This window comes from Montipora capricornis, chromosome 4, assembly GCF_036669925.1.
Source record: "Montipora capricornis isolate CH-2021 chromosome 4, ASM3666992v2, whole genome shotgun sequence".
Taxonomy (NCBI): Eukaryota; Metazoa; Cnidaria; class Anthozoa; order Scleractinia; family Acroporidae; genus Montipora; species Montipora capricornis.
Window position 1 is genome coordinate 45,365,714 of NC_090886.1, and position 12,500 is coordinate 45,378,213.

General features: G+C 39.3%; 2 protein-coding genes across 6 annotated transcripts in view; one reads left to right on the plus strand and one right to left on the minus strand.

Moving 5' to 3' along the window:
• LOC138047095 (uncharacterized) overlaps positions 1–3,771 on the plus strand; it is a 12,949-nt gene extending 9,178 nt beyond the window's left edge. The window contains exons 3-5 of one of the 4 annotated variants that reach the window (XM_068893805.1): positions 803–1,140; positions 2,635–2,708; positions 3,278–3,771. In XM_068893805.1, the coding sequence (XP_068749906.1) occupies positions 803–1,140; positions 2,635–2,708; positions 3,278–3,337 (472 nt within the window). In that variant the 3' untranslated portion in view covers positions 3,338–3,771. Of the gene's footprint in view, positions 1–802; positions 1,141–2,634; positions 2,709–2,769 lie in introns of all 4 variants that reach the window. The other 3 variants (XM_068893801.1, XM_068893804.1, XM_068893802.1) reach the window with 3 other exon arrangements.
• A 3,703-nt stretch (positions 3,772–7,474) lies between these two features.
• LOC138047096 (uncharacterized) overlaps positions 7,475–12,500 on the minus strand; it is a 30,441-nt gene continuing 25,415 nt past the window's right edge. The window contains exon 3 of one of the 2 annotated variants that reach the window (XM_068893806.1): positions 7,475–9,805. In XM_068893806.1, the coding sequence (XP_068749907.1) occupies positions 9,471–9,805 (335 nt within the window). In that variant the 3' untranslated portion in view covers positions 7,475–9,470. The remainder of the gene's footprint in view (positions 9,806–12,500) is intronic. The other variant, XM_068893807.1, reaches the window with a different exon arrangement.

Below are 12,500 nucleotides of genomic sequence, written 5' to 3' on the forward strand. Positions count from 1 at the left end.
ATAAGGCAAATAATAACATTCTTCCAGACTGCCTTTCTAAGAACATCTTAATCTTCAGAAAGAGAGAACGTTCTTACTCATTACGTGGACAGAATATAGCTTCGATCCCGAGATACAATGGTAGATTATTGAGGGACTCTTTAGTCTTTCGTGGGTCAGCCCTCTGGAATTTGGTTAACTGTAATGATAAAATTGACAATTTTACTTTTAAGGAAATCAAAAAACGACTTATTACCAAAGAATATTTGAAAGACTTTTTCTTCGACAGCTCAACTGCCTCCACTTCCCCCAATTAGAGACAGTGATTACGTATATTTTAGAATTTAAGGTATTAGATAATGCCTTGTCCTTAGCTTATTAATTTTACTTTAAATATTTAACATGTAATGTTATGTATTTTATATTTTATATTTAATATGAATCGATATACGATAATTAATGTACTTTATTATTTTTATGTATTCTTAATTCATATTTCTAGGTCTTAGATTAAATACTTGTACACACAACCCCACAAGCTTGGCAGATTTAACTCTTATCGTGTATAAATAAAGGCTTTATGTTATGCTATGTTATGTTATGTTATGTTATGTTATGTTATGTTATGTTATGTTATGTTATGTTAATGGGACGTGCATGAGCTTCATTCACTGATGTAGGAAGTTCTGACAAAACCAATGAAATTTTCTTCAATAGTCATTGTTGGTCATCAGAGGTTGAGCGTCTCGATCCTTGTAAATCAGAAATAGACCGTCAAGGGTGATAGAAAGTTAATAAACGGGTTGTTTTCGACCTTTTTCAGTGATAAAATGATTGATGACTTTCGTTTTTCGGGATGCCACGGGAACGAATTCTTCACGTTGCTGTCTCAAAAGAATGGCATACCTGTACATACCATGGGTGCAGTCTACGCCTCAAAGCATCTTGAGATTGGTAAACGCCTGTCTGACTATGGTGTGCAAAGTGAATCCAATTTATACTTCATCCCATGGCTACTGGATGACTCAAGTCAAGATTCAAGCATTCCCCCGGGGCAAGTGCTGGATGATGCGGTGGAACTGTGTGATGCTCCGGATATGATCACGTGGGACGATGATCCTGAGAACAAGAGAGCGAAGATTCCTTGCGGGCATGCTAAAAGTATGGAGTGATATTGGTGAAATTAAGCTCGCGGCGTTTTTGAGCCACGGACAGACACCGGAAATGAGCTGTTTACCCCTTTGACTTGTCTGCTCACAATCACATTTGTATTTCTTAGTATAGCTTCTATATTAGAGAAGTTCAGTTTCAAAATCTGTGAGAGACCAGCTACTGTCCTGGCATGCGATATGTTCAATAGTCCATTTTACAGTTGTGTGCTTAGTAACCTGGCCTATGAATGAAAGTGAGGCTGGAGTTAACCTTGTTTTGATAGAAACCTCACTGCTTTTCTTATGTAAATTATTACTACTTACAACAACATCATTAACTCAAGAAAAGGAGGGAGGTTTTGTATCATAACAAGGTCAACCCCAGCCTCACTTTCATTTAAAGGCCAGGTAACTAAGCACACAACTGTGAAGAGGTCTATTCCGGCTGCGGTTCGTGGCTCAAGAACGTTGCGTGCTTATTCCTTACGTAACATTGCTAACAATATCTTTTAAGACTGAAGGTTAAAAAGGTAACACCATTCGTCATAAAATTTATGTTGAAGTTGACAAAACCGTGCTTACCATATCCAAAGAAAATGTCCTATGTCCTCGCTTATTTGAATCACAAAATATATTCGCGGATGGGTCAATTTCTTTGAAATTTGAAAGGGTGATTGCCAAAAAATAGAGAAAGGATATTTGCTACAAAATAGAGAAAAGATATTTGCTACTACAACTGTAGTAAAAATTCCTGTGTTTTGCAAGAAAATGCGACGAAGCGGTTAAATGCCATTTTTCTTTCGTGGTGTATGTGATGTTTATGTTGTCTTTGTTCAGTATGCAAATTTTGACAGAGAACATTAAATTCTAAAACAAATACTACTGAAAAATCGTTAATAATCGTTATTCTCAGCGTTTAGTTAAACATAAAAGATGCAACGCTTAGCGAGAAATATATATGTTATTTGCCAGCTGAGAGATCCGTATAGCGAAAAACTGTGACCGAGGTCTTGAAAATGCTGCCCGTGGGTGCAGGCCGAGGGCAGCTTTTTCAAGACCGAGGTCACAGTTTTTCGCTCTTCGGACGGACCCTTAGCTAGTAAATAACTTATTTATTTTTTCCCCTCTCTCCCTTCCTCTCTGAAATCACTTTTTAAATTGTTGTATTAAAGCGACTTACAAACTGAACTTTTCAAAGAGAAATATTTTAATTTGAATTATATTTCCAAACCTCCTGTCTAATAAAGAGTAACTTCTGTATGGAACGGATTCCGCCATCAGCGGGCCGGATGAGACAATTCCGCCCGCTCCTGGAACCAATCAGATTGCAGGATTTGTTGAATTCCGCCCGCACACGCCCTGCAAAAAAAAGAAAAAAATTATGTCACTATTTTGAAAAAAAATTCGCGGGAAATTTGTTAGGAAGAAAATGAGCTTTAGGAGGGAGGGCGTATGTGAGCCTTAACGCGAAGGAATCCCAAATGTACCTCTTATCGGCTTTCAGGGAAGTGCAAGGATGCAGGGTCAGGTAGATACAAGAAAACGGTTGTAAATCATCCAGTCTTAACTGCATTTCAGGTAATTCTCTGATCTTCGGTTAATCCGGACAACGAACTTACTCCCATTCTTTTACCTTCAGCTCCAAAGTCTTTAACAGCGTACTGTCGCAGCATTTTGGACGCAAGTCACTCTCGGTTTCTGTGCCCATATATAAGCGAAGATCAACCTCCGGTTTATTGTGGTGTGGAATGGAATTACGTAGACGTCAGGCGCCTCGCTGTATTGACTGAGGAAGAAGTTGCTGAGTTTGAGAAGAAAGTCTCAAAAAATTACTTAATCAAGGCCATGGGAATCCAACAGTGCCCAAAATGCAACTCATTGGTTGAGCGTATCAACAAGAAGGACATCAGAGTTGTGTGTCCATTGTGCACTAAAAATGAAAAAGCGCAGTACGAATTTTGTTAGCATTGTGTCCATAAATGGAGGAATACCTCAGATATTAATTAAGAAGGACTGTCTTCTTACAGAATTGCAACAAAGATCGCAATAAGTTCAAATTTTCTTAAAATCTAGTTTAGAAACTTGCATTTTCGACTCATATCGGCGTTTAAAAATTTTTGCTTAAAGCCCTTATGTTCTCTATTCAGAACCGCCCTCAAGCTCTGAGATCACTATTCACCATCCGCTACCAGTTTATTTCGGAGTGAAACCAGCTCTTCGGACACCAAGTGGAAAACGATGCCGAAAATCGCGCACGGTGTTCACTGACTTACAGCTGAGGGTCTTGGAGAAAATCTTTTCGGAACTAAAGTATCTGGACTCTACAAACCGCGCCAAGCTGTCGCATGATCTGGGATTGAACGAAGCGCAAGTCAAGACCTGGTTCCAGAACAGAAGAATGAAGTGGAAAAAGATAGAAGCAAAAACTGAAAAACCAGACAGCTCAACTGTGGCAAAGAAAGCAGACAAGACAGCATTTAAACAATTTTTTGGCGCGAAGAATTGACATACTAGGGTACGAAGATTATGAAAACACTTTCGCATTAATGGAGTCCGATTGCACGTTAAGATTTGGCCGCTTGAGGCTCTTATGAAAAGCATTTTGTATATTTAACAGTAAAATTTGTTTCTGCATTTAGTAGGTCTCTACATTGAGTAAGTTTCTGCTTTAGTAGGTCCCGAGAGATCATCCCGTGCACGTTCTTGTAGTGTCTGATCGTGTTTGACTACGGAGGAGGATTCATTTGTTGTTTGTGTCCTTTTGCATGATTATGTAAATCTTGTCGAGAAGACAAGGTAAGGCATTTTTGTTCGATTCATGTTCTTTGTTTTCGATTCCTAAATACGTTTGCAAATTCCCATACAGACGCTTATAATTTTGACTGATCGTGATACTCAAATTACATCGTTAGCTTGGGGTACCTTTGTTGCCACGAGTAAGAAAATAATCATCAGCAATATCGCAAAAATAGGAGGACAAACCATGTAGATCAGCGCGCGTAGTTTGGTGATAATCAATTAATATCAGGAAGATTAAAAGTCCTCAAGTAGAATTGTAGTATTATTTCCAGATTGATCGACCAAGGCCAATCACTTGTCTAATTCTTTCAGATAAGATAAATCGAAAGATAGAGGTCTGTAGAAAACTCCAACAAGTAGTCTTGTGAGTTGATTTGGAATAGTGATTTCGCACCTCAGAAGTTTGCAATTAGTTTCAAGGTTTTGTCTCCTAGTACACTCTAAGCGTTGATTACATGCTAGAAGAACACCTCTGCCATTACGAGAACGATCACTACGAAATACTTCGCATGACTTGGGAAAGATTTCACTGTTGCCAATCGTAGAGTCCAACCATGTCTCGGTGACAGCAATTAGATCATAATCAAAGGTTGCCAAACGAACTCTAAGGTCCCTTTCTTTATTCACAATGGCCGTTTTTATACTAGAGACGTCATCATCCGTCCAGACGAATTATGCTTCTCTCATGGAATCCGTCTTACGTAAAGACGGGACGAACTATATGAGACGCATAATTCGTCTACGACGAACTTGGGCAAACATTTTTTCTGCGGCTGTAAAATTCGTCTGATTTAAAGACGGGCACAAGACGCAAAACATGGAATAATTCGTCTCGACGAAGTGTCCACTTTAGTGCGTCTTCGAAGACGCACTAAACTGGATACTTCGTCCAGATGCATAATGCGTCTTGTGCCCGTCTTTATACTAGACGAATTTAACAGATGCAGAAAAAATGTTTGCCCAAGTTCGTCCCACTAATAATGCGTCTCTAGTATAAAAACGGCCAATGCTTCGAGCGTTAGAGCGACTTTCGTATGACCTTGAAAAATAAACGTAACAACAGAATGTAAACAAAAATGCGAAACATTTCATTGGCTAATCGAACAGAAACAAACGAACGCGAATTTTCATTGGCTTCGCGAACGCGGATGCAAAAAATGTCATCTCTCCATGGAACTTTCTGGAAAGCGATCAGCACTTCGCTTTGACGTCATTTGAGATGCAGTAATGAGATTGGGCAATCGAACTGTTTACTGTCCATATTAGGAGTTTCCTTGGCGGGAAAAGGAGAAGCTTTGATTTAATCTTGCCAGAGGTTGGTCCGTGAAACAAAGTGCGAACACTTTTTCAAGGTCATACGAAAGTCGCTCTAAACGTTTTGCATTTTTGTTACGTTCTGTTTTTACGTTTTTTTTTCAAGGTCAAACGAAAGTCGCTCTAATCGTCAAGAAAGACAATTTGGCTTTACGTTCGACCTGGCCATTAGTTTGCTGAGGACCCGGGTTTGATAGAATATCACCACGGGCAAGCAAATAAACCTCAGCGGCAAGAGATAGTCTTAGAAGCCTGATTAATGCAGTGGTTTTCGTCCCCGTGGGGACGAACGCCATTTTCGACTTGCCATGTGGATACTTGTAGATCGAAGAAAGAATCTTGATATTAGAAAAAGTAATCAAGTTACCAGCATACCAACTTGTTATATTGCTATCCGACAAGATATCAGACTTGTTTGTAGTATCTGGAGGATGGAACGAAGTTCTGATATTGAAAAAAAAAAAAGGAGAAGCGTGACCTCCATGCGAGCACGACCGACCGCCATAAGCCTGTCCTGTGGTCTCGCGGCTGGAAGAAGACAATAAGAAATCTAGGAAAACAACATCCTCGCAGACTGACATGTTTGCGACCAAGGATTAAATTTTCAGATATAGGCGATTGAGCAATGCGCTTTTAATGATCAGTAAAGATGTCTTGGGTGATTTCCAAAATAAGAATGTGTTTCAGGCCTACGCTAATGGAAACAAAAATACAACAAAGACTTCCTAATTTCATATTGTACTCTGAGTCATTATGCGCACACTACGCGGGCCTATTTAGTTGCCAGAGGGTCTTTTTTTTTTTCAAATTTATTGATCTTTAAATATCAAAAATAACAAAAAAGAACAAAGAAAAACTGACAAAAGAGAGAAAGAAGACCACAAGGCGAGGTAACAGGACCTAAAGTCCCATGCAGGGCACCTCCCCACTATGATAGAATATCCGGCAATCTAATGTCATTTAGTTAAACCACTGTTGCCAATGGCAACCACAACTGCAAATAAAATTCCGTGAGCATGTTTATTGATCTTTGTATACCCTAGCAATATAGGTCTTGAAGGACTTAGTAATTTTTGACTAAGGAAATTTCCAGGTGTAACGATTTGCATATTAATGAAGGGGTAGTTTCTAAAGAAACTGTGGCGCTGCGTCGGTGGGGAAGTAGTATACAAAAATTTGGTTTTATCAACGGAGTTGACAATCTCGTACCCAGAGTCCTCGGGCTTCTTGGTCAGCGGGTGAGCGCCCGGAGAGACTCTGGGATAATCGACTCCATTTTCCCAGAAAACGTGGGTTCCGGTCTTATTACGTATGCTTGAGAGTAACCGGAAACAAAAAAGAGAGAACCGTAAACAGTAGAAATGGCGGGTTGACATTGTTCGAGAAACAAGAATTTTAGCCTTACACAAAAAGAAAGTGGAGAAATGTTCATTGGCTTGCTGTAAGAGCAAATGAAGATGAAACCTCTGACGCTTTCGGTAAGTGTATTTTTAGTGCTTCAGCGTACATTCCATCCTTCAGAATGCCATCGTGCAAGCAACAAGATCGACAATTTTTTTGTGGAAACGACACAATTGCCCTCTTCTACTACAATTGGATGTTTCCGTAATTCTGAATGGCTTCGACAAGACCTTATTCCACGGATTTCTCCTCAAAGAGACTGGTGTAATGTTTTCCCACGGTACTTTTGCAACAGCAACAGTGATCACGCGTGGGAAAATTCCCGTGCGGTATAAGACAAAATTCAAATCTCGTCGTTTTGTTATTTTTGTGATTTATATATTTCTGAGGTAGAAAAAATCAAACAGCACTGAAATTAGTTTTAGATTTTGAATCTCCCTCCAAATTCTGGGGCTTCCGAATTACTTACCGATTTCCTGTAGGACTGTCATTGTTACGCAAGCGGCCAATCAAAAATATAGTTCAAGTCGATTATCCCAGAGTCTCTCCGGGCGCTCACCCACTGACCAAGAAGCCCGAGGACTCTGGGTACGAGATTGCGGAGTTGATAATGTAAATTGGCCACCGTACAGAGATTCTAAAAGCTTATTAGGTTCCATCTTAGGTTCATATTAGGTTCCATCTTTTAACACTACGAATGAAAAAGGACGACAGATAAGTAGTCGAATTACAAAAAGGCATCTGTAAATGCATCACATCAGTACACTGGGATCGCCGACTACCATCGTTAAAGGATATCTTTTGGGGGAAGAAAGACTCGTCAACAATCCTGCTGTTTCACTTCTTTATTTGGCATTCTCGGGTCGATGTTACAACTCTCGTTCAACTAGTTCTCACTCTTAACTCTATTTTGTGAGCCATACAGCACCCTTTTTTTGTTCGTGGTCTGACTGATCAATAAAGTACCAATCACACGTCAAAATGACGCTTGCCGGACGCACTACGCCTGCGCGTCAGGGCATTAACATATTTTTTCACAACAAAGAAAATCGTTTGTGTCGACAGTATTTTACACGTTTGTCAACATTAGATTAGCACGATCGGTGTATGAAAAGTTACAAAAATTACAAGAAACCAGTTACAATATCTAGAATCAAGTTACACAGTAACCAAAAATGACGATTTATGATTGTTGCATAACAGAGTCAAAACAATAGACAAAAAAAGGAAAGGACGAGCATAAGCGGTGCCTTTTCCATAATTTATCTGGCATACGTGTTCCAGGAAGAACGGAACTCAACAATAATTACGATTACAGGTGCTATTTTTAATTACTTTAAAATATTAGATTAAAAACACTTATTGAAACTCAAAAGAGACTGCTGTTATTATGAATCCGATCTGGAACCTCGAGAACAAGTCAAAACTGGTAAGACGAGAACAGAAAATAAGTTGCTTCCAGAAATATATCTTGTCCTTATTTGTCCTTGGACAAATTACACAAATAACCGTTAGTGGTACCAAAAACCAATTTGAATATTCCTTATAAAAAAACGTAGTTGGCCTAGCGTACCAAATACCTTTCTAGAACAGCAGTTCCAAACTAAATTCATGACCTTAGGAGAAGACACATTCTGATCGCAACTACCAAAGAGCAAACAGAGCCTTAGGAGCACGTTTCTCATAAGGGTCAATTAGCAATGTTGCTTGGAAACTGCCAAAAAAAGTGAAACCAATAACCTTTTTTAATATCCCTTAATTTAGTATGAAAACACTAACCCATTCAAAAGACCTTAACAATAAAAGTACCGCCACTTATGAGGCGAAGCAATTTGCTTAAATGATTTTATCTATAATCGTCGTTATCCGGCAAGGCAAAGCAACTTAATCAAACAACCATAGCTACAATTTTCATCGTTTAACACCATCATTTACAATCTTAACAAAACTAATATCAATTATTTAACTTAGCCGTATATAGATGGCCTTATCAGGAAATACTAAGTCCTAAACCTCTCGGTACATAGGGAAGAGGCAAAATGTTCAGTTGAATGCGGTGATACACAGAAATGTTTTACTTGAGCTTCATTGAACTTAATTTGACATGGTAAATTTTGGCTTTACAAAATAGCTTATCAGCTGGCAAATGAGATATGTGTTTACCCATCAGGGACTTTCGTGTTAATTTAAACTCTAGCGTCCTGGTGCCGGTTGCTCCAAGCCTGGTTAGCGCTAGCCGTTGGTTAAGAGGTGTCAAAACCTACAGGTTTCGATGGTATTTAACGCTGGTTAGTGCTATCCACGCTTCGAGCAACCCAGACCAGTTGATCAAAACTAATTAACACTAGTCCATGATTAAATATCAAACCAAGGTTTGGAATTTGCTCGCCAAAAAAAAAGCCTTTAACAATCTAATTTTATGCTTAATCATAACCACTGCAATTTTCTCAACTTTGATTGGTGCATTAACTGCTTTATATTTCAATAATTATTGTGTAGGGTTGTAATCGGACAGTTGGCAGTCGTATCATCCAATTGGGTCTGTAATCATACTCGTGATTAAACAAATTGGACTCCCGCTGCGCGGTCGTCCGATTTTGTTAATCACTCGTATGATTACAGACCGAATTGGACTCCACTCAGTCCTATTACCGTTATTAATTAAGGACAAGAAAACAGTCTAACTCAAGATCGTGCGGAAACAATTTTCATATTGGTAAATAAACTGAAAAAAATCGGCCTGATTTTCCGTGCTAATCCAGGATTAGCTAAATCCGGCTTTGAAGAACTGGGCACAGTTTTAGAAACTAGGCCACACTAATTTCATCACTTTTCAAATACGAATACTTCTATCTCACTTGCAGCAAATTGGTAATTTCCAACCAAAAAGTTGTTTGCGTTTTGGCCTTCAGGGCACTTATAACAATTGTTTGGGCTCGCATAATTAGTATTCGACTGATTCGAATTGTTGCCGATGGAAAGGTCGAAATACGAGTTAGGTGTGTTGCTGCCAAAAACAGGACCATAGCTGGTACTACAGTAAATTGCTGAGCCCTCTTTTCCTGGAATCAGAGGCAGCTTTGCGGGCTTCAATCCACTTGGGTTAACCAAACTGAACAGGAAGGAATTAGGATCTCTTTTGTAAATACCAGAGGCTGCTGCTGACAAAGAAAAAAGAATCATTTGTCTGTCGAAAAAGACATTGAAAAAACGGGGAGAGAGAGAGAGGGGAGGGGTGCAAGGGGCAGTCGCTTCCGCAAACTTCGCAGGAAGTCGTTAAAAACAGCAAATTGTCACCCAAACCATGGACTCGACTCTTGCGCTCAGGAGAACTCAATTTTTTTTCCGAATATCCTGGAGTAATCCATTGATAAATCATGTCTTCAAGGGGCCCGTTTTTATTTGATCTAAGAAAAATACAGCTGAAATTCGAATCAGTGTTCTGAAGGCCGAACTGTAAGCACCAGTTCAAGCGATGCTGCGTTGACCAACTTGGAAACGTTTGTCAAAGCGAGCAAACTTCATCACACCCGAAGCGATATCTCTTTTCTACTTTATAGAATTGTTGATTTAGGAAACCGAGCTCAAGAGCACAATCTTTGCTTCTGAGGTATCCTCGGTTTAAGCAGCAACATTACGGGATAAAATTTGGGTACAGGACAAGGCTCAAAGACAGGTGGTGTAGTTTTGAAAGTCTTGTAACTGACGCAATTTTAAAACTTTGAATAACAAAAGTGAACAGTAAAATACGACGTTTCGACCAGTCTTAGGTCACTGTCAAGTAAATGTTATGAATAAAAGATATTATGTTTACATACGAGTAGACAGCGTGTTACTGCTAAGCCATGGCCCAGTTGGGTTGCTCTTAACCTTGGAGCATGTGTACACAGGCGAAAAGCTCGAGGCTACCTTGTTAAAACACGTAGTTCGCAGTTCTCGATCTCACGGCAGTCAAAGTGGCCTTAACCAGTTTCAGCAAACCTGAGGGAATGTCTTACGAGGAGGATTACCCCTACACCAATGATTCACGTAACCGCTATGTTATGGTAAAACTCTAATAACTGCTTAACAAGATGCAGAGTTTTCAAGCAAGCAACCGTGTACAACCGTGTACAATAAATTGAGACACTTGACAATTGATTTAGTAATTTATATTTCGGCTGGCCAAACCAGCCTTCTTCAGGTAGAATGAGAGTTTACATTGGATTGCTTCTATGTTCATCTATATATATGTATATAGTAAATGGATGTCGACGTGATACTGGAAAAAACGTGATAAAATATGGCAATTACAACTAATTTGAATTCAAATAGTAAAAGAGTAACGGAAATAATAACAGAAGATGCTGGAAATAATAAACTGAAAACTAATATGTTTCTTCGAGGATATTTAGACCGTTGGGATCAATTGTCCTGCCTTTTGAAATTGAAAAAGCTTCCGCTGGCCTTCACGGATTGAGTTTCTGTTGGAAAATATTTTTTCGATAGGAATTAATTGCATGTCGATAGAAATGTTGTAGGGGGAAGAGAGAAAATGTTCTGCGACTGTGGAGGGTTTAGATTTGGTGTTAGGGTTCTCTACAGTGCGGCGATGTTCATTAAAGCGGTCCTTTAAACGTAATTTCTGTGACATAATAAGTTACCATGGCAACAAAATGTTCATCTTAAAAACCCCTAAATTTGTTCTTTAACCATTATATCTCAAAAATGAACTTGGTGACCCCCATTTTTTATTGCTGAAAAGTGATTATCTTTGATTATTGTTAGAGCCGCGCTTTGCTTTATTCATTTGAAATGTACATTTCTATTCTTGACGCCAACTTCAGGGATCCATATTCATTTTCGTCAAAGTCGTCGGGCAAGTACGTCATATGACATACTTGCCCGGACAAATTTTGGGTTGCCCGGGCAAAAATGCGTAAGTATACTCTATAGAAAATGGTCGATAAAATTACTTGTAACTTGGGCATTTTGACTCCGGAGTATTACGTTATTTGCACCGTGGGAACCCGATTGACAGTGGTCCATATCTGCCACAACAAAATGTACTTGATTGTTGCTTACAAAGTTACGATTCAACGACCCAAAACTTTCGACGTTCGTGTCTAGTGTCTTCCTTTTCAATATGCTACCAAGATTTTGTTTTCCAGTTCGTAAGCAGCAGGTTCTCTTCCACTTGTTTTTCGTTTTGCCGGCGGCGGCGAAACACCTTGCAAGTAACGCCACACTATCAACTGAGACCACGAGTCACCCTTTGCTCTTTTCCTTGCTAACAATCATGTCAATGCTGAGATACATGAAAATTGAGCCTGCAATCGTTTCATGGAAAATACCGCATGGTCAAAGATGGCGCCTAATGACTGAGTGAAGCTGTATGTTTATTCCTTATTTTCTGGAAGTTTCCATTGAACGAAAAGCGATCAGAACGAAAGCACAATCTGTCTATATTATTGTACTTGATGACAATCGTGAAAACACATTTATTTGAACTTCACTCGTCCAACGGACGACCTTTGGAGTTATTATAAACGTCTGGACAGGTTGTTAGTCATCTGGGACGACTGGACGACTGCGAATGTGGATCCCTGCAACTTCTTTTCCGTTTGCTTGTAGGAAAGGACACAAATCGTTGCTTATTTTCTCCCGAGTGGCTACATCAAGCAGAATAGAAACAAAAACAAACGAGCGAAAAGCATTCCGTTCGACAGAAAGTCTTTAAAGCGAGAAGAATTGTCCTGGGAACGAGGTTATGAGGGTTCATAGCCACATCCAATATTGAAATTTTTTCAGGTGGCTCTGAATTGGCTCCAAATAATTTATTTTATCTTTGCAGAGAGTTTTAATATCTGAGCCTGA